Source organism: Aspergillus chevalieri, chromosome 5 (assembly GCF_016861735.1).
Source record: "Aspergillus chevalieri M1 DNA, chromosome 5, nearly complete sequence".
NCBI lineage: Eukaryota > Fungi > Ascomycota > Eurotiomycetes > Eurotiales > Aspergillaceae > Aspergillus > Aspergillus chevalieri.
The window spans coordinates 1,562,680-1,583,346 of record NC_057366.1 but is presented as its reverse complement, the minus strand read 5'-3'; the positions used below and the strand labels follow the sequence as shown (position 1 = coordinate 1,583,346).

Sequence of the window (20,667 nt, the reverse complement as noted above, 5' to 3'; positions counted from 1 at the left end):
TGATCTGTCACACATCTCTTTTTAATACCTCCATTTCTTCGATCTGTACTGGGTTATCTTGATTCATTTGCCCACTTCTTCTGTGTACAATGAAGCGAAAATACCACATGTTTATTCCTGTTCTTATATCTTTCTGATTTCTTGTTTACATTTATACTCTCTCCTCGTTGAGTTCGTATAATTCTTGTTGCTATTTTGTTGTCCGTTTTTCCTTTTTTCGTTTCGGCATCAAAACCCAGATTCTGTCTGTCTTGACGAGGTTGATATGTAAAGAACATAGATACTGGCTTTTGTCTATGGCGATTTGCAATAGATGTAGATGGGACTTTTCTTCATTGAATACTACTATCAACTAGGAAGACATAGAATAATAATAGAAACACAAAAGATAAATGAAGAGGGAATCTTGCTGCGCTGCTTCAATAGGAACAGGTGCCATGACAGAACAAAACACAAAACAGAAAAGGAAAAAAAAATCCGAATGAAAGGTTTATGCAGAAAACTGCTTCCGGTTGTCAACAATTAAAAGGATGTTATCTGACCCCAAGCATGGCAACACGGGCGCTGTAAAGACAAGAAACGAATCTCCACTCAAAGGAAAGGAAGAACGACCAAGGAAGGGAAATATCGAGAGAAAGGGTTAGTGCAACATTCTGATCGTTATGACCTGTTCAATCCTCCTACAGGAGTGGAGGTCAAGGGTCCGAGTGCTGCATTTGGCCTCCCCCTCTCTTCAATAAAGGTAAGAAGTAGAAAAAGAAAAAAGCTATTAACGTGAATAAACGGTCAATATTATCCCCATAGAGTAATTACTACCTTTGTGCCCCAGATCTCCATTACGTTGGCACAAGATGATGTTAAACCCGCGAAGCCGTGTCTCATTTCAGAACAAACGCCAGTTGGTTCGATAGGGTCTGGTCTTAAGCCTCTCCACTGGCACCGTCGGCCACCTGACCTTGGCTCGATTCGCGTGCCATACGGGCCTCGATCTCCCGGAGTTGGCTCTCGCGAGCCAAGAGCTCCTGTCGCTTCTCAGCAATCTCGCGCTGCACCTTGAGTTCGATATCACGGAGCTTCTCCTCCTCACGCCGGAGCTGTTCTTCCTTGAGGCGCACGGATTGAGATGCGAGGTCTTCAGGGTTCATCGAAGAATCTTGGGTTCTACTGCTGTTGTAAAAACCGTTAGTTTCAGTCCGAAGGAAAATAACACAAGGAACGGAACGGGGCTAAATACGGAGTAGTGCCATCAACGCTCTTGCTGAGCTTCTCGGTACGGTAGTTTTCGTAAAGGAAGTCGTGAGTGATCTCCTTCAGGTCGGCGAGATGGCTGTGGAGCAAAGCACTTCGAATGGCCAGGAAATCCGAGTGCCGTGGGTTCTCAACTTCGACAACACCCCAAGGGTACTGCCTGGCGCGCACTTTCCGGTTGTCGATCTCCACAAAGTCCTCCGAACCAACGATGGCGAATGGCATCAATCCACGCAATTCCGCGTTCTCTTCCACGGTATCCTCATCATCCTCCTCGATATCGTAAGGGAAGTTGTACACGGGGATACGGTAGTGCTCGATGTCCTCCATAATCAGTTTCTTGGACTCAGCCAGTTCGGCGGGAGTAAGAGAATCGGCCTTTCCGATGACGGGAATGACGTTAACACGGGGCGAGAGGCGCTTCATCAGCTCGATATCGAGTTCACGGAGACCATGGCCGGTTGGTGTAATGAAGTAGAGGAGGACGTGCACACGGTTGTCCCTGAATCGGGGGTTACGCTTAATCCGCGACTCTTCGGCCAGGATGTCGTCGTATTGGCGCTCGAGGTATCCAACAATCTCACCAAAGCTAACGAAAGGGTCAGTGCTGTTGTCGAGTGATGATTTGGGTCAACCCGTAGGTCCACATGCCTTGCTTCGTTGTCAATCTGGTCACCGAATCCCGGGGTATCAACAATGGTTAGGGAGATTCGGGTGCCCTCGTCATCCAATTCGAGTTCTTGGTCTCCCAATTAGCACCACGGTGACCAAATATTTGTGGACACACAATAGCTTACCGACTGTGACGGGCTTGATGCGGACTCCTTCCTCGATATGGGCGTTGGCAGCATCATCAGCATCTTTCGATTCCAGAACTTGCTGTCCACAGAGTGTGTTGACGAAAGTCGTGCGTCCTAAAACCAAGTGAAAAAGTAGGTTGTCAGTGGGATGCCATTGGGCAGGTATGGAGATAGCGCGGGCATGACATACCTGTTCCGCTGGCGCCGCAGACCATCAAACAGAACTGGATTCCCTTCTTGACATTCTTCTTGCGACGGAGCTTAATCTGGTATCAGAACGAGTTCAACACATAACAAAAAAGCTCATCAGCTGCGGCGTATTTGAGAATACAAAAAAGAAGATATTCAATGCATTGAACAGGAAGTCGCAATTGCCCATAGCTCAATCGAAATCACAACCAAAAACAAAGAACAGGACATACCGCGTTCAAGGCCGACGACATGATGGGTTCTGATAGACGACGAGGTCCAATAACGGAAAATCAATGGATAAGGTGGAATTGAATTAAATCGAGCCTCTTCCGTCTGGACGAAGAGCGGAAGCGAAAGAGGGGGGAGAGGGGGAGGGAAGACGTCGAGGTGAGCGAAGGAGAAGAAAGAACGGCAACAGAAAGGAAGGGGGGAGAGAGAGCTCTCCTGAGACTGAAGCTGTGTATATAATCAGAACTGAGAGAAAGAAAGAGGGAGAGCGAACGAGTAAGAAGGAGAGAAAGAGGAAGACAGAGCGATGGTGGTGCTTGAGGTCCGATTAGGGGTGATTTCCCAGGCTGTTTCCCCCTTTCCCTCCGGCCAATAAGAGTCGACGCTGCTCTTCTCCAGATGGAAAGGACCAGGCCTGTAATTTTGCCATACAATGGCACGTATCATATGGTAATCAGGAGCTTCTACCAGATACACCAGCTTACCCACAGCTCCAAAGCACAGGTGTAGAAGAGATCAATGCTTTTATTTCTTCTCTCTCTCTCTCTCTCTCTTTTTTTTTTTTTAGTAGTAATGTTACCATCCAATGTCTATCCGATTCATTATTGTATACAGATTACTGCATGTCTGTGTTGCAATCTGGATACAATGAACTAGTACAATAATACATGACGATACAGTACGGTCATCCTTGTACTCAGGGGTTCCTCTTCCAAGTGGGTCGTTGCGGGCCGCCGTAGTGAATATCAGAACTTCTCGCCGGACATTTTTCTTCCTCATTATGATTTTCTCTCGGTCAGAAAGTGAGGGCGTTCAATAATCACTCCTTATTTTAAATAGCCTGATGCTTACTGAATGCCTTGTTACATGTCAGACTACATGTCATCTACCAGCAGAGCCCGCATTATTCCAGTCAGACGTCCTCTCCTTCCTCCGAAGAAGTCCTCCGTGTGTCTAAATCCCAGCTCCAGACCGGCCGACATCCAGTTTCGAAAACCTGCCTTCTCAGAGAATGATGTTTCTTTTGATGATCAAAAATACCGGCAAGAAAGAAGTTGCCCGGTGATTATCGAGTACGATTTTTCCAACGCCCCGCAGCCATTTTTGGATCCGGATGTTTGGAATAGGATGCGGAGGCAGGCTCAAGAATCTACGCCGGGACGGGAGGATGGATCTTATGGTGATTTAGAGGAGCGTGACAGACGAAGAGAAAGGGAAGCAGAGTATGGAGGGCTTGCCATCCAAGGCAGAGCGGCCAGAAGGAAGAAATGATAACCCTTCCAGTCTGCTAAGGGAGGCTCGATTAGATCTCATATTTGAGGTCATATATGACAGGTACTGAATCTACTTGATACGAGTAGTCATGCATGGCTACATGCGGAGCATACAAGTACCACAGAGTACGAAGCACGGAGTATACTTGGTATGGGCATTATCTGGCATTGGCGTTACATAGGCGTAAAATATCCAAATAATGAAATATGAATGCATTAGAAGTTCTGAATATCCTACTCTGTACCCTTGAGGTATAAAGCTCCATGCACTGCGGAGAGCATCAACGCACTTCGGCCTAAGGCATACAGGGCAACGTAAATGGATCCCCCTCTAACTATATCGGGACTAGCGCCTCCTGTCCCGGAGTTAAGGCGGAGTTCTGAAGCTGTCTTCGGGAAATCTGGACATCGTCATATCACTTTCTCCCTGGTGGTCTATGTCCTGGATTCTACAGAGTACAGGAAGAAGCTTGAAGTGAAAATTGACAGTCCCTCAAAACATCTGTAATCGTGCTGTTATTCTTGATTTTACGCACCGTTACTCCGTCATTGACCCTTACCGAAGCTCTGAGGTAGCTTCTAGTCGTTATCAAGATGAATACCCGGCAGGTTATTGATGAATCCGTGGGGCCCGTTTCACTCTCTACTGCATTCAATAGTGATAACAGCTGCTTCTCCGTTGGCCTGGATACAGGATTTTGCGGTAAGTCTTCGCTATCGCTGTTCCCGATACCTCGTGCATGTAAAGCAATTGATACTGAGAATACCCTGATCGACAAATAGTCTTCACTGCCGATCCATGCGAGCTCAAGGTGTCAAGAGGTATGCTGCTGTGCTTCTAGGCAACCCTCATGATCTGATCCCGGCTTAACCATGTGGCTACAGATTTCAACGCTGGCATTGGGGTAGTGGAAATGATGGGCCAGTATAACTTCCTTGCCATTGTCGGAGGAGGGAAACAACCCAAATTCCCTCAAAATAGGGTGCGCATCCGATTTTCCATATCTCTGGTAATGATAATATACTCACTTTTACCCCCAGTTGGTGATCTGGGACGACGTAAAGCAGAAAGGGGTCATAAACCTCGAATTCCGCACTTCAGTCTTGGGCGTCCGTCTATCAAGGTCGCGCATTGTCGTCGCATTGCTAAACAGTATCCACATCTTCGCCTTCTCTAATCCTCCAAACAAACTTTCGGCTTTCGAGACGTCGGATAATCCAATGGGGCTAGCTTGTCTGGGGCAGAAGTTGCTTGCTTTCCCGGGTCGGTCTCCAGGGCAAGTTCAGCTGGTAGAACTGGAAACCGGCAATGTCAGTATCATTCCGGCACATAGTACACCTCTGCGAGCTATGGCGTTGAGCCCGGACGGCGAAGTGCTGGCAACAGCAAGTGAATCGGTAAGTAATATGATAGCCTGACATATATTTCTATCGGTATCGGTTGACTAATTGTCATAATATTCCCAGGGTACGTTGATACGGGTATTCTCTACAAGCAACTGCACCAAGATGGCCGAATTACGACGAGGAGTGGACCACGCAGTGATCTTTTCACTCGCCATCTCTCCTTCAAACAACATGCTAGCCGTTACCTCGGACAAGTCAACACTTCATGTCTTCGATCTCCCTAACCCACGCAACCCAGCATACCGTAGCCAGTCACCTCCTTCTCAGTCTGAAGAAGGGACCAACCAGAAGTGGGGCATTCTCGGCAAGATACCGTTGCTTCCCAGAGTGTTCTCAGACATATATTCATTTGCAAGTGCACACTTCGAGATTGGTGACGAAGCACCGCTGAGCTATGTTCCATCTCTTGGGACCTCGTTTGCGCGACCTCCCAAGGGGGTCATAGGCTGGTCCGACGACCAAACAATCTTGATCATCGGCGCAGGCCGTGACGGACGATGGGAAAGATTCGTCATTCGTGAAGGAGATGATGGGAAACGGTATTGCATAAGAGAAGGATGGAAAAGATATTTGGGTGGTTGAAGCCATTCGGAGAAATTGGGATTGATAATTTTCCAGGTTCTATCTAAGCTTGCCTCTCCCCCAATTGTGGTATATTTTCCCCCTCTTGCATGAGGGTTGAGAGTACATCCCCCCCCCACTGTTTCCTCATGTCGCAGCAGGCAACGTCCAGGAAGATGCGGTTGCGCGGAGAATGCCAACGCATTTGGTTGCTGACTGCCACGCCCCCGAACCTGTCGGTGTACTGAGTCGAGCCCTTTCATGGACTCACGAGTTTCTCTTTGGTTTTAGGCGAAGGGGTTATCGGCTTTTCCTTTGTGAAATTGCAACCAGAGCAGATTATGATAGCATATAGATAGCACAATTCATGATGCCAGACCTGAGTACTCAACGCAGACGATCGTGCCTGTCCCGGTATCGCCGTGATCCGGGCGACCGTGACCTCCTAGGTGACCGATCTCTATCGGACCTTTCCCTCCTTGAAGGTGACTTGTCCCGATGAGATCTCCTTTCCCTAGATCGTTCATCACGACGCCTCCTGTCCTTAGAGCGGGAGCGGGAGCGCACTCGATCCTCATCACGCCTGCGGCGATGATGACGATGATGCCGACTCGATCGTTCCCTGCTATCATCTCGTCGCCGGGAGGGCTTCTTCTCACTGCTCCCCAATCTCTCCAGCGCCTGCGTAACCTCCTCCTTCTTCTCCTCAATCAAAAACTCCTTCATCGGATCCTCATCGTCATGGTTCTGGATCAACGCAGCCAGCTCCCTCTCCTCCTTGAGCTGCGGTCGTCTCCGGGGCTCCTCATTTTCACTACCCCTCCTCTTCTTCTGATCTGGCTCAGCATCCCCCATCAAGCTCGCAACATTATCACCCTCCTCCTCATCCTCGCGTCGCTTGTACCGCACATGGTCTACACGAATCACTCTTCCCAGGACCGTCGCTCCACCCAGGTTATCAACAGCAAGGTCCGTACTGCGCTGGTCTTCGTACTTCAGGAACGCAAAGCCTCGACTCTTTCCTGTTTCTTTGTCGCGGATGAGGTTCACGTGCACTGGTTCTCCGAATTGCGAACAGATGGTTACCACGTCTCCTTCGGAGAGGTCGTAGGGGAGGCCGCCGATGTAGATGTAAGCTGTGTCGCGGTAGTCTGCGTGCCATGATGCTGCGGGGGGTCTGTTATTTCATTCAAGGGTTAGTTAAGAGTTGAGATTGGTAGCTGGTGGAGGTAAGGATATGGGATTTACATTGCGTTTTCGAGTTCGCGCTTGTTGAGCGCTTGGATTTGGCGGATATTGTTCATTTTGCAGAATTAGAATATCAATATCAGTGATTCAATAGCTGCATATCTTCTTGGTTGAATGCAGGAGCGCGTTGTTGTAGTGAAGAAAAGACGTCGTTCTTCACGGGCCTCCGCGCAAGGTTCCACCCAGCACCGGCGGGCGAAACTGCGTCCGCTTGTTTACCAGGGAGACCCTCCATACAATCCAACCTCCGTGCTGGCCGAACAGTGACCGACTAACGCACCCTACGCTCACCACACTTTTCTGGTACCCCGTGACAGGAAAACGTTTCTAGCACGGCCACGGGATTCTTTCGTCCTAAAGCCTGGCTTATATCCAATTTACTTGCACCGCTGATATTCCGCCCTCCCAAAGATTCCCCTGATTTGGACCTGTTCCGCTCCGACACCCGATTTACCACCACCTTCGCCTTGAGGTCTACGCGTCGTTTTAGTCGAAATTCTCTGGGAGGTCTATCGTCGTATTGGAATGGTCTGCGCGGGTTGAACGTTGAGATCGAACGGATCGGATCATGTCGACTTTTGGCACCCGGTCGAACAGTCGGCCGTCAAGCAAAGATGGATCCAAAAAGAATATCTGGTCGTCCATGTTGGATAATGTTGCAAATGGGAAGCGCTTGCCGGAGAAGAATTTGTTGATCTTGGGTTCGTGCCATCGTCATTCTACTGTGATTGAGACGGGGAAGAACCTTTAATTACTTTTGCCCTGCGCAGGACGGAGATTATGGGAGGTGCTAATTCATTCATTTACAGGAGGGACACCAGAGAGCCAGCGAGAATTCCTAGAGACATTTTCCGCAGATACATCGGAGCCCGGTCTATCAAATGACAAGCGCAAAGGGAGGATACCGCCAATCGCCAATCAGTTCGCACTGGGATACACATACCAGGATGTGCTGGATGCTGATCAAGAAGGTAACTGAGGGTTTACTCTGGATATAGCCACGTCTTAGGCTAACTAAGTGTTCTCTCGAAAGATACCCTTGCACGAGTCTCCGCATACCTCCTCTCCGAACCCTCACCGTCCTTTGCCCCCCTCCTCAAGCCGCTCTTGACCCCTCAGTCCGTCCCGGAAACATTGGTCGTGATCCTGCTGGACTGGTCAGACCCGTGGACATGGGTCCGGCGACTGAGAGAATGGATCCGTCTCCTTCGCCAAGTATTGATTTCGCTTGATGACCCGACGAAGATTGCTATGGAGGAAACAATGGTCGAATGGAGGGATCGCAAGAGGGCTATGGATTCGAGTTCCGCGGGTGCGCAGGGACTGACCAGCTCTGGGGGACCGGTTACGATACCTCTGGGGTCTGGTGAATGGGATGAGCCGCTGGGGATTCCGATGTGTGTGGTGTGTCAGGGGGTACGTATATTGACTGAAGACGAAAGAAAGGGACTCGCATGCTGACACCCGTGTGAAACCAGGCCGATAAAATCGAGAAGCTCGAGAAAGAGCACGGTTGGCACGAGGAGGAGTTTGACTTTATCCTTCAGTTTATGAGAACGATTCTTCTCAAGCGTATGTTTGCGTATTTCCCTAGCTTATTCAACAAACGCTGACAAATGGCAGACGGCGCATCACTCATCTACACGACCCCATTCCTTGCGAGCTCATTACAAAGCCTGCTACACTCCTCCCTCGGGATACATTCGCTCCTCAAAAGACAATCGCTTAAACATAACGTTATCGATCGCGACAAGATCCTGGTGCCCTCAAACTGGGACTCGTGGGGCAAAATACGGATTATCAGAGAAGGCTTCGACATGGAAGGCGTATCAACAGCCTGGTCAATTGAAATCCAAGACCCACCTGAGCCGCTGAACTACAACGAGTCCACGGAAGAAACACCACAAGATGCTACCGAAGCAGAGGATGGCTCTAGCGCAGTAGCAATATTCGAGCAAACGATCAAAGACCCTAAGCGGGATTACTCGATCGCACCCCCTGGTCGGCAACATAGCGATAACAAGGTGGAAGTCGAGTCCTCGGATATGCAGAGTTTCCTTGCGAAGCAACTGGAAGTTCTGGAGAAACAGAAACAGGAGGATGATAAGGATAGGGAAGCGCACCAGATGCCTCAGATGGAAATGTCACCTCTGGATAACAACGGCCGGGTCAATGAGTATATCGGTCCAGTTGAGTATAACAAGGACGGTATTCAGGTGGACGTCGATGCCTCGTTGCAGGGTATAAAGGTTAGCATCCCAACCCCGGTTCATTGTCAAATGACATCTCCTTCTAACCACTGGTACTACAGGAGCGAGAAGCCAAACGAGGAAAAGAAGCACTGGTTTCCTCCGGGGACGAGAAAGCACACAATCAAGCGCTCGCCGATTTCTTCGCCGGCCTGGTCCGCAAGCCCCAATCTCGCGGAAGTCCTTCAACATAATGGAACATTCACTTTTACGATTCCGATCTCTACATACCGCCCCCTTCCTTCTCGCCATGCGATATGCTCTTTCATTTTTTCCCTTTTGGTTTGTACACGTTATTACATTTTCACCCTTCACGCCGTACATAGATAGAATCAGGGCATTAAGGAATGCCATCGTTGTTGTTGTTATTGTCGTCGTTGGCCTCTACGGTAGATGAAGATGGATACGATACGCTTTGGGCTAGCTTGCTTTGCTGGAATAGAGATGACATATGGAATGGTGGAAGGAAAGAGGAGAGGCGTCGCCTGAATAGTTACTTCATTTAGTTATTTATTCCCCTTTGCACTGTGTGGGTTTTATTGTTTATTGGACATGATGTCTCATTAGCGCTGCTATGAAGATCGATGTGAATACCAAGTTTGAGTTGTAGTTGAACATTTGATAGATTATTAATTTGGTGATGGATGTTTGAGTCGTCGTTTATAATGTAGAGTACTACTGCTGCGGAATGGGGAGTCATGTTGGACATGTATCCGATGTGCTCACTCGCGTAACATGTGCAATCGAACGTTTAGTCTTGATCACCAGTCTCTCGAATGAGATGAATTTCCATTCTATGCCAAGCTATATTACAAACTACATATCAAGCGAATTCCGCTTATCATTATGCAAAGACAGCAAAACCCCTGACCAACTTCCAGCAATGCACTCTATACTCACCCATAGATCCCTTTAAACCAAGAGACTACCAATTCTCCCAAACCGCATCAGGAACGACATCCCTCATAATCCCCCAATGCTCCAAAGCACTCCTATCCTGATACTTATGCAACCTCCCCGTCTCCTTTGCAATCAACACCGGTCGACCATGGTGGTGATGATCCGCAAACCTCGACACATCAATCTCATGCTTCGGAACCAGGTAGGACTGACGCGACTTGCTGCCGAGGTAGTCGGAGGGCACGGGATCGCGAAAGGTGAGAGGGGTGGCGGAGCTCTTCTTGCAGAAGATGATCATGTTGGTGAAGTCGGTGTTGGATTCGGGGGCGGCTTCTTCGCGGAAAATGCGGCAGGTTGGGAAGACGGCGCGGATGGTGCGGACGGCTAGGCCGGCGGGGTAGAGATTGATGTCGCCGGCGTAGTTCTGTAGCTTTTATTAGTGGCGTGGGGAGATGAATGGTTGGGATGGGGTACTGACAATGGCAATTACTCCTTCTGGCTTGAGGAGGGCGGCCAGACCGCGAATGAACTCAATGGTAAAAAGTTCGACGGGTTCAGCGCCTCCTGTGAAGACGTCGTGGACGATGTAATCGTACTTGGCGGGTTCAGAGACCTGAGAGCGCTTCACAAAAGCGCTAGCGTCTTCGATAGCGGCGATGTGGTTCGAAGGCAGGCCGAAGTACTGGCCAGCGAACTTGTGCACGACGGGGTCAATCTCCACGATCGTGGTTTCGATACCGTGGTTGATCAGCGCAGCGGGGAGCGTGCCAACACCGAGTCCACTGGATGTCATTAGCCAATACTGCTCGTTCTGCAACTATTAAATGCGGCGACTTACATGACAAGAGCCTTGCTGTTCTCATCCGTTCGGGATTCGCCACGGTCGGTCTCAATCAGACGGATATACTCCAACATGGTAAAAACAGCGTAGATAGGCTCGTGGACCGGAGACGCATAGGTCTCTGGCAACCTCGTCGTCCATTGTCCACCTAGCAGACTATGGTCACATCTCATGACGCGGAAGCCATCATGGAAGTTTTCTAGAACGGAGATGTAACCGGTAGTCGAGTCCTGCCGGGCCAGTAACTCGTAACCTTCATGCTGAAGAGCAGCATTCACCGCCTTGGTTGGATGGCCAAAAGGCAAGTGCACGTTAGAAGTGAGCGAGAAAAGGACCGATGGAATGGCCAGGAGCAAAAACTTTGATGGAACGGCAGCCGCATACGCAAGCGTAACCAGAAGCTGCAGGCCGGCAGTTGAGAACAGAGAAAACGTCCCAATGGACTTGGCAATGAATGCATTGGCAAGATGCTCTCCTGCGGAGTAGATAACGTAGGACGACAGGAGAGGGACATGTTCAGCAATGACGTCGCTCTCTTGTTCCAGTCTCAACCCAGTCTGGATAAGCTTGCCAGCGCAGGCAACTGAGAGGAATACTAACGGATAGTAGCTGAGCAGACCCGTGATGACAGGACCCGTGGGGTTCCCAAACCCTGCGCTTTGCTGAAGCAAGAGATACTCAACCGTGGGAACCCAGAGTGCTAGCACCGGGAGTAGATAGACCGCTCGTCGGTTCGTCAGTCGCTGAACCTGGTCCTTCAGGAACCATCCGGCAGCGGCAGTAAGTGCCGCGCCATAGTTGTGGAAGATGCTTGCAGGAGCAGATCCATACACAGGAGCCAAAGTCAACACAAAGATCGGGGAATAGAAGGCTGTAAGGACCAGTAATGCCACGCCTGTGAACACCTTTCTGGGGTTGGCCCGTTGGATCACTTCGTCGATTGAGGGCATGGTGAAAGACACTTGTCAAATTGAAGCTCTCCTTTAAAAACTCAATGGAAAATAGATAGCCTCGCAAGGCAAAACTAGAAGTTGTCAATACAATCCCCTTGTTTTCTTGCGGTCTCTCTTATTGCTTTGCTCTCTGCCAATATACCGGAAACACCGATTGGAGCACAACCCAGCATGGCAGAACAGCAATAAAATAACACAACATGAAACAATTGGAAGCTGGACGTACAAGTCTTTTTCGTGTTTCTTCTCAGATAAAAAGCCAATTCTCCATATTCTGGTCTGCGCGGACTGTTATTTGTTGGATGGTTGGTTTAACTGCCGGAGCTGACGGGGACTTTTTGGTCCGCCGGTTCGCCGCCTTCTTTTGACGCCATTCCTCTTTCACCACCACCAACAACTAAACCGTGAAGACCATTATGCCGCATTTCCCCATGGGCACTGGACTCGAGATGGAAATGGACCATGACCGGGAGGACGTCAAGTCTGAGTTCCAGCCGTCTCAGCCTTCCGTTGAGATGCGCGCGAAGAACCGGCGGAAGCGCTACTTGGATATGCATCCCGAATACTTCTCTGCAGATCTCGAACTAGCCGGTCGTCTTGCTCTTTCCTCGTTGTTTTGTTTCCTAAATGACTGGATCGTGTTTACGATCCTGGTTGTTGGTAGTGATTCCAAGCTAATGCGCAGCTCCAGCAGACCCATTACTATACGATCGCCTCATCCGACGGTTCCAATCAAACGCAGAAAGAGAAGCAGAAGGACGAACTAAAGGATTCTCTGGAATTCTCCAAGCGGACCTGCTACGCTCCGAAGCCAAAATGGATGCCCTTGCGCATCCGGATCCCCATGCCATGTTCAGCTACAAACGCGGTCCCAACGGGGAAATTTTGGCGGAAGACAGAGACGAGATACCACCCAGCAAGGAAGAGGGAGAGAAGCAGTGGCGCTGGGAGATGACAATGCGGTTCTTGAAGGGCGAGGATCGCGACTTTGACTATGCGGCGGTTGACGAGAATGATGAATATGATGATTGGAACGAGGCGCAAGAGGAATACTTTGACGATGAAGAACCGGGATGGATGATTGAGGGCGAGAGTGGAGGCGATATTAATTCCCAGCTACAAGGGGAGACGGGTATTCAAGATTTCTAGCCGTGGATCGTCTATTATTCCTCGCTGCTAGGATCATCGAGTTCGGCACGACGTCTCCTGAGAGACTTTCGGATACAATGAGGTCAGCTGGAAACTGGCCGCGATTTTCTTTTTAGATGGGTATAATGGCGTTGTCACAGCCACTCTCCCACCCACCGCTTAAGGGGTGACAATGATCGACTGGGTCAGATGGGTGCACGGAATACTCAAGAGGCACCAGTGGGCGTCCACACCGTCACGTTTCCAGCATCGGGAAGTCGCGGTTTCAAGGCATTGCTTGTCTACGGCCCATAGTCAAAGTTGGACAACTGTGTACCGTGTCACTTGGTAGCACGATTGATGCGTGTTTCCGTACACCTCAATCGATTCAACACTGCAGGGTATGGCAATTCCATGGCCGGGTCTCAGTTTTGACCGGCCTTACGGTACTGGTTCTGTCGTTGCTATTTGCAACGGGGCATTGTATACACGGTGCAGGTTGTTATATTGATGGTTTCCGAGCCAACTGCCCTGCAGTGCCTTGATCGCCATGCACCCAGCTGTCCTACACCAGGTACTATCCACCATTACATGACTAACCTTAACTAGAGATGGTCTAGCGTTTTGGGATAGCCTTCACCAGATGAATGGAACGAAGCTGACAGTGTCACTGAAATAAATTAACCCATTTCACGGTCCCTACAAATATATTCTCGAATGTAGCTCACTTTATGAAAGAAATAACGCTACATTTGCGTAATTGTCGTCTGGACTGCGACCTGGTTCTTGTTGTAATAGGGCGTTGCCTGGGAGCTGCTGCCTTCCACGTTTGGAAAGCCGTCTTCCTGCTTCCTCCGAAAACGCTGCCTCTCCCCTTTCTTCAGTCACGAACTGTTTATGGCCTTCAGATTATCTTCTCTTACTTTGTCAGACAATTGCTGTGAGTTAGCTCCTGAAGATACGCTGTCACAACGTTGCGACTATACCAGCTAATTAGCCAGTGTACAGGTATCTGTCGTATAGTTGTCCTGGAACCTCTGGGCCCCCATCAACGTTATGGCCGGACACGCATCAATCACCATGGTCGAGAGCGAGCTCTTACAGGAGCACGAAGACTTTCTTTACTCCAACTCGATGCACCCGTCCAGAAGACCCTCACCCGTTGATATGAAGCTGCATGTCGGAGATAAAGCACAATCCAGCCTCCACCCAGGAAATAACCGTGAAAACGAGAGACTGGATATCACCGATGCCTGGAGGTCATTTCCACGCCCTTCGATTACGATGTCGCGTCATTCAACTAGCACATCGCGTCCACGGCTGCTGGATTTGTGGATGGACAACGGCGAGGGTCCCTCGAATGCAATGCCGCGTCACTCAACTAATACGCCTCGTCCGCTCATGACGGATTTACGATTGAAAAGTGGAGAGGGTCCCTCGTCTTTTCTACGTAGTCCGTCATCTACATCTTCATCGTCGACAGTGACACTCCAGCCAACCCCATCGTCTAAGTTGACAGCAAGCTCTTTCAGCGATTTCTGTCGCAGGACAAGTTTAAGCATCAGGGAACGCGCAAGTAATCGTTTTACCCCGGCTGTTTCTGGCCGCGAAAAGACTCCATCTCCATCTAAATCCGCACCGGCATTCACAACCTTGACGAATTTAGGGTCAGATACACCGCACGGACGTGGTTCTCCGGATGGGATGAATGCTGGCTCCATTGACTCTTCTTTACGGCTTGAAGGCTTAAGGAAACTGATGAGAGTTGGCACGGGCTCCAGCAAACTGAATATTGGTATCATGCCCGATCAACGCAACTCGCCCCCACTGAAACTACCGACCTTTAACGACCTTAAAGGCCAATTTAAGAGAACCTCTACCCGTGCTCGCTCGAAAGCCAAACGGGAAGGTGATCTGGATGATATTCACGCCAACACATTTGAGCTCGACGATGTGTTTGTCAGCAGCAGCGTGTTTCCTGGGAGAAGAGGAAGACAAGTCGGTAAAGGATCCACAGCCACTATTAAAATCATGTATAGAAGAGGGAAGGGAAAAGACCTGTATGCTGTCAAAGAGTTCAGGAAGCGCAGACAGGGCGAAAACGAAAACGACTACGAAAATAAGATCAAGTCGGAGTTCACCATTGCGAGCAGCCTACACCATCCGAATATAGTGGCAACGGCCTGCCTTTGCACTCATCGAGGTCGTTGGATCCACACCATGGAGTACTGCGGTCAAGGTGACCTATTTTCTCTCCTCAAGCATGGCCACCTCAAGATTGACGATAAGCTGTGTTTCTTCAAGCAGCTTCTCCAAGGTGTTGCGTATTTGCATAGTCGCGGGATTGCACATCGTGACATCAAGCCAGAGAACCTGCTCTTGGATGACAAGGGCCATCTCAAGATCACCGATTTTGGTGTTGCGGTAGTATTCCGTGGCCTTCATCCCGGAATGAGGGCTGCATATTATGATTGCGCCCAAGATCCTAACGAGATTCGTAAATGTGCACCTGGAATAAGCGGCAGTCTACCATACATCGCACCAGAGGTTCTGAGTAGAGACGGCAAGTTGTGACACCTAAACTCGTTTTCTCGAGAGAGACTAACAATTTCATCCAGCTGAATATGATCCACGGCCACTTGATGTATGGTCATGCGCCATTGTTTGCTTCACTCTATTCATTTGCGGTACACCCTGGCAAGCTGCAGACCTGAAGGATTCCAAATATGGTCGCTTCCTTGCAGGCTGGGAAAAATTCTTCCAGGAAAGGCCTGACGGAGTGGTGGATAGTCTCAACTATCCAAAGTGTGGAATGGTATTTAAAGCTCTTCCGATACCTGTGCTCCGACGTCTTCTTCTACGAATGCTTCACCCAAACCCGAACAAACGGCTTAATATCTTCGGAGCTCTGAATGATCGTTGGGTGAGGACTATTGACTGCTGTTGTCCTGACCCAGAAAATCCGCCCTGGACAACCGAGTATTCCGATGCAATGAGGATGGGTAGCTATCGACTAGCAAACAGAAAGCACAATCATTTCCCGCCGATAAAGAAGGGGATTTTGCAATCCCTAGGGATTTGATGTGCTCTTTCTTTTCAATAGGCATTCTCACCCCGATACTTCTTTGGTGTTATCTTGTATTTTGCTATATGTCGTCTATGTTTGATTTTCGGGTCCTTGTTTTCGATTCCAGGATTCTTGCCTTGAGCGAAGCCGCTTTCGGTGTCTGAATCTAGTTCGGCGCTACGTTACATGATGGATGAGGTATGTTAGCGTGTGTTTAATATTTCTTATCTATTGACTTAGATGAATACCCTCTTTGGTGTCTAGTCTAGTACACTTTACGTAGAATGGGTCTCGTTCAAGATCCGGATAGCATTCTCCTTAAGTTTGAACTTCTGGATCTTTCCACTCGCCGTCTTGGGAAATGTCTCGGATGGTGACATGAAGAAGACGTATTTCGGCACTGTCGTAGCGTTAGCACATCTAGTCTAATCCCAGTGAGCAGGAAAAAAGAGACACACCAAGATGATTGCTGAGCTTCACCCGAACTTGCGTCTTGATACTCTCCTCATCAAGCGGCTCTTCTTGACCTTGCCTGTGCTTTGGAATCACAAAGGCTGCTACGACCTCTCCGTACCGTTCGTCGGGGACTCCGACGACAGAGACATCCCCGATACCAGGATGAGAGAGGAGACAGTTCTCTATTTCTAGGGGATGGATGTTTTCTCCGCCTCGGATGATGAGATCCTTTATGCGGCCGGTTATGGTGATGTAGCCGTCTTCGGACATTGAGGCTTCGTCTCCTGTCTAGTTATATATTGTTAATTAACGGGAGTCAGTTGGCGTTGAACTGAACTTACATGCATCCAGACCTTCCCACCATCATCCGGAATCATAACCTCGGCTGTCCGATCCGGATCATTCCAATATTCCTTCATGAGCAGGTATCCCGAAACAGCGAGCTCGCCTCTCCCACCGACAGGCACAATGCTTCTATCAGCGGGATTCACGATTTTAGCCTCGACATGAGGCATAAGTCTCCCGACGGTGTTTATGCGTTTATCAATCGGGTCGTCTGTTGTCGTCATAGCAGATACGGGACTTGTCTCGGTCATTCCGTAGCAGATTGTTAATTCGGTTAGGTTTAATACGCGGTGTAATTTCTTCATTAGTTCTGCTGGGATACTGCTTCCTGCTGCGATACCGGTGCGTAGGTGCTGGAAGCCTTCGTTGGAGACTTCGCCGTCCTGGATTAGACCTAGTTGTTCGAGGAACATCGTGGGCACGCCGTAGAGAGCCGTGCATTGTTCTTCCTGGACGGCATGGAGAGCTGCGCGCGCGTTGAAGGATTCCGCTGGGAAGACAATTGTTGAGCCATGTGTTGCTGTCGCCATGTATCCCAGAACACAGCCGAAACAGTGGAAAAGCGGCGGCGGACAGCAGACGATGTCGGTTGGTGTGAGACGCATTCTGTCCCCGATTTGCGCACCGTTATTAAGAATGGACCGGTGTGTGAGACAAGCTGCTTTGGGCATTGCGGTTGTGCCCGATGTGAATTGGATATTGACGATGTCGTTTGGTGAGAGATTTCGGGATGGAAGGGGGTTCCCGTCTGCTTGTAGGTCGGATGCGATGGAGTTATATGGCGTGAGGCACTTGAAGTCCGAGGTGTCAACGCGACCGGAGGAGTTATCGACGAAGATTATGTTCCGGAGGGAGGGAATTATTGCTGATTCGAGCTTTGGGCTGGTGAGGTCTTGGATCATGTGTTGGAGGAGGGGGGTGTTGTTGCGTGGTTCTTTTCGAGGGAGGTTGGATTCGGCGCTTATGATTAGGTGACTTGCGTTTAGATGGTTTAATGCTGCGACCACTTGCATTGTGTTAAAGGAGAGGTTTATAGGGACCTAGGCTAGGGGGTTAGAATGGATCGTTTGATGGTCATGATTGAGTTGAGACGTACTAGGATAGCTCCCAGTTTGAACAGAGCATAGGTTGCCTGGGCAAATGACACCAGTCAGTCATGTCTTTAGCAATTCAATAAACAACCGAAGTCAGACGTACAATGGCATATTCCATAGAATTCCCCAGCATCACCCCAACCCGGTCCCCGGTTCCCACGCCCACCGATTCCAAGCCCCGGGCGAGGGCATTGCTTTTAGCGTCTAGCTCTGAATACGTGAGTCTGCCTTGCTGGTGTCTTGCAATCACTCTGAAAGCAAACAATCGTATCAGATGAATGGTACTGTCACACCGAGAGATAGTATAGACTCACGCAGTCCGGTCCCCATATTCACTGACTACCTTGGCGAAATGATCTCCCACGGTCGATTCAATCAACGGAGGCTATAAAAGCAATTTGTTAGCCTCCACATAACTCTTTCTTTTCATCAATTGGAATCGGACCTCTGATGATCCTCGCGCATAGCTCTGCGTTATCAATCCTCGTCTTATGCCCAGAATTGACCGTGCTGGTTTTGTCCACGGACTTGGACGAAAGGATGTTGATCGAGGGATAATTCGTGTACGACAGACAATTGCACTGCGCATTGTGACAGATCCGATGTTCTGTTAAAGGGTCATTCCTAGTTAAAGCTGTTCAATGCTGTTCAATGCGTCGTGTTCGGGATATCCGTAGCCGTTTGTCGGGGCTTGATCGTATTCAGGGCCCAATAGGCAGTTGGTTATGTGAAAGAGCGGACTTGCAGTTAAATTCAACAGAAAAACCGGAGAGAAACGATGAAAAAGGGTGGAAGAGGAGCTCGACAGCAAGTGGTGATGGAGCTTCCCCGCATTTTCCTCGGCTGTTGTTTGCGGGGTTGGCCAAGTATACACCAATATACCAGCGGATATAACATATTTCTATGTATCCGAGGTGCTTTCTAACTTCACGGAATGGAGCAGTCAGGGGTATGCACATTTACTGTACAATAATGCAATGTCGGTGTGGTTTTATGGAGTAACTAAAGTTGCATTGATCTATATACCGAAGCAAAACGCATGGAAAAAAAATTTGACAGCAATAGAAACAAGCTTAAGTGTCATGTAGTTGGTCATTGTCAACTGGGATTTGCAAAGGCGATTCCTCGGACTCCGGCTTTCTTGATTTACATTTTGATGAACCGCATTCGCAGGTCCGACCTTCCCAATAATTGCCGCCATAATGCACCGTGATTTCCTCAAACATCATGATGTCCCGTTTTGCCCGGATGACAACGACAAGCCGCTTTCCAATAGCCATAGTGTCGAACTTGGTACTCGAGCCGCATGAATGGTTGATAAACCGTGTCCAGTTTCCATAGCGCTTGGGCGAAATTGTTGCAACGGGTTGAAAATATTTATCATGCATGAGATAACTATACTTGGGATCACCTCCGTAGTTCCAGTGTCGAATCTCTCCGATGAATTCGCCAAGGATTTGTCCTTCTTTGAAGTTAGCCAGAGCCCGAACTCCAATTCCCTTCTTAGGATAGTCAACGAGCTCAACCAGTTGTCCTACGTCTGGAGGGAGACAGGAGCAGGGGAATTCAAGACTTTGGCGACAAATCCAACAGTTTCCATCTTCTTCTTCACGTTGTGTGGGGTCATAGACGTCTCCCTCTTCAACATAGCTCTTCCACTCTCTCGGATCAAACATGCAGGCGTCGGTATGCATTTGAAGGAACTCCTCATACACTGGCATGCGAACGGCTTTGTTCTCGATTCGGACAAAGTGGTGCGGATGTTGGTCGTAGAGTTTTATATAAGGAGCGAGTTCTTTCTGTAGCTCTGGCAGGTTATGTCTGGCGTGCTTCAACAACGGACCGCGCCATTCGAGGTTCCGGGTCCGAGCAAAGAGTTCAATGCTGAGACGGTTAGCTTCGAGCTGACTGATCAATACGTCCCACGTCACCACTCCCGCTCTTATGGTCGCTTGTCGAAAGGCTGCAGAATGCGCGCAGATGGAGAGTAACTTCCAGCCTAATCTTGTGGTCAGTTCCGTTAAACGCTGGTCATAGTGCCGTTGATTGGAAACTTGATGTCTCAATGCTTGGGTAACAGCCCGGCTCACCAGTGTGCTGGCACGTCGGCACGCCGTCCTGTAGTCATTAGTGTCTTCATCTTTGGGCTTTGAGTTGACTCTCTTTCGGATATCGCAGACAGAGTTGATGTCGTAGTAGATAGCAGCCAAGATGCGGACGCTTTCGCGATTAGTGTTTTCCATGGCGGTATTCGATCATGTGGAGTGAATTGAATTTCTGAGATTTAATGTTGTATGTAGTTTGTATTCGAGTGATCGCTGATTCTTGCTTCGAACCTGCGGGCCGTTTTATATCAGACCTGAGACCGCGAGGGCCCTTGTTCTCGAAACACAAAGGGCTCTCAACCATGGAAACATCGTGATAGCCTCTTTGGACCATCAGATCCCCCAAAGAGCAAAAATAGCCACCAAAGGGGACAACCAAGCGGCAAATAAATAACGGAAATCAAGCTGTCACTGTATTTGGCACATTCATGAATGAGGTCTTTGTTGCACACATTATGCAGTTGTTTGTTACAACAGGCCTAGAGATCTCAGCCTTTGTTCCGGTGTAGGGCTTTGTCCGGATCTGTGTTCTATTCAAACGTTTGGCTGATTATCTTGTCTTTCCTTTTTG

At 49.2% G+C, this 20,667-nt stretch overlaps 10 protein-coding genes across 10 annotated transcripts; 5 read left to right on the top strand and 5 right to left on the bottom strand.

Annotated features, from left to right (window-relative positions):
* Window positions 1–920: 920 nt before the first annotated feature.
* Window positions 921–2,491, bottom strand: aspA (putative septin AspA; the record flags this gene model as incomplete). Its single annotated transcript, XM_043280276.1, has 6 exons — window positions 921–1,167; window positions 1,235–1,837; window positions 1,900–1,987; window positions 2,046–2,162; window positions 2,239–2,308; window positions 2,471–2,491. The coding sequence occupies 6 exons, from the start codon at window positions 2,489–2,491 to the stop codon at window positions 921–923; spliced, it is 1,146 nt and encodes a 381-aa protein (XP_043137871.1).
* Window positions 2,492–3,323: 832 nt separating this feature from the next.
* On the top strand, window positions 3,324–3,740 carry ACHE_50546A (uncharacterized protein; the record flags this gene model as incomplete). The annotated part of the gene is made up of 1 exon (XM_043280274.1): window positions 3,324–3,740. The coding sequence occupies one exon, from the start codon at window positions 3,324–3,326 to the stop codon at window positions 3,738–3,740; it is 417 nt and encodes a 138-aa protein (XP_043137870.1).
* Window positions 3,741–4,336: 596 nt separating this feature from the next.
* On the top strand, window positions 4,337–5,731 carry HSV2 (phosphatidylinositol-3,5-bisphosphate binding protein HSV2; the record flags this gene model as incomplete). The annotated part of the gene is made up of 5 exons (XM_043280273.1): window positions 4,337–4,445; window positions 4,526–4,564; window positions 4,628–4,725; window positions 4,784–5,140; window positions 5,210–5,731. The coding sequence occupies 5 exons, from the start codon at window positions 4,337–4,339 to the stop codon at window positions 5,729–5,731; spliced, it is 1,125 nt and encodes a 374-aa protein (XP_043137869.1).
* Window positions 5,732–6,097: 366 nt separating this feature from the next.
* ACHE_50544S (uncharacterized protein) lies at window positions 6,098–7,014 on the bottom strand (the record flags this gene model as incomplete). The annotated part of the gene is made up of 2 exons (XM_043280272.1): window positions 6,098–6,887; window positions 6,959–7,014. 2 exons carry the CDS (start codon window positions 7,012–7,014, stop codon window positions 6,098–6,100), a joined length of 846 nt encoding a protein of 281 aa, XP_043137868.1.
* Window positions 7,015–7,526: 512 nt separating this feature from the next.
* Window positions 7,527–9,401, top strand: ACHE_50543A (dynein family protein; the record flags this gene model as incomplete). The annotated part of the gene is made up of 6 exons (XM_043280271.1): window positions 7,527–7,659; window positions 7,768–7,929; window positions 7,992–8,374; window positions 8,437–8,530; window positions 8,582–9,207; window positions 9,270–9,401. 6 exons carry the CDS (start codon window positions 7,527–7,529, stop codon window positions 9,399–9,401), a joined length of 1,530 nt encoding a protein of 509 aa, XP_043137867.1.
* Window positions 9,402–10,132: 731 nt separating this feature from the next.
* On the bottom strand, window positions 10,133–11,898 carry ACHE_50542S (spermidine synthase; the record flags this gene model as incomplete). Its single annotated transcript, XM_043280270.1, has 3 exons — window positions 10,133–10,531; window positions 10,586–10,889; window positions 10,946–11,898. 3 exons carry the CDS (start codon window positions 11,896–11,898, stop codon window positions 10,133–10,135), a joined length of 1,656 nt encoding a protein of 551 aa, XP_043137866.1.
* A 419-nt stretch (window positions 11,899–12,317) lies between these two features.
* Window positions 12,318–13,050, top strand: ACHE_50541A (uncharacterized protein; the record flags this gene model as incomplete). Its single annotated transcript, XM_043280269.1, has 2 exons — window positions 12,318–12,492; window positions 12,596–13,050. 2 exons carry the CDS (start codon window positions 12,318–12,320, stop codon window positions 13,048–13,050), a joined length of 630 nt encoding a protein of 209 aa, XP_043137865.1.
* A 1,035-nt stretch (window positions 13,051–14,085) lies between these two features.
* On the top strand, window positions 14,086–16,111 carry ACHE_50540A (putative serine/threonine protein kinase; the record flags this gene model as incomplete). Its single annotated transcript, XM_043280268.1, has 2 exons — window positions 14,086–15,592; window positions 15,648–16,111. The coding sequence occupies 2 exons, from the start codon at window positions 14,086–14,088 to the stop codon at window positions 16,109–16,111; spliced, it is 1,971 nt and encodes a 656-aa protein (XP_043137864.1).
* A 260-nt stretch (window positions 16,112–16,371) lies between these two features.
* ACHE_50539S (putative AMP-binding enzyme) lies at window positions 16,372–18,580 on the bottom strand (the record flags this gene model as incomplete). The annotated part of the gene is made up of 7 exons (XM_043280267.1): window positions 16,372–16,496; window positions 16,555–16,840; window positions 16,894–17,937; window positions 17,994–18,029; window positions 18,095–18,242; window positions 18,306–18,376; window positions 18,437–18,580. The coding sequence occupies 7 exons, from the start codon at window positions 18,578–18,580 to the stop codon at window positions 16,372–16,374; spliced, it is 1,854 nt and encodes a 617-aa protein (XP_043137863.1).
* A 484-nt stretch (window positions 18,581–19,064) lies between these two features.
* On the bottom strand, window positions 19,065–20,234 carry ACHE_50538S (SET domain protein; the record flags this gene model as incomplete). The annotated part of the gene is made up of 1 exon (XM_043280266.1): window positions 19,065–20,234. The coding sequence occupies one exon, from the start codon at window positions 20,232–20,234 to the stop codon at window positions 19,065–19,067; it is 1,170 nt and encodes a 389-aa protein (XP_043137862.1).
* Between the last annotated feature and the right edge of the window lie 433 nt (window positions 20,235–20,667).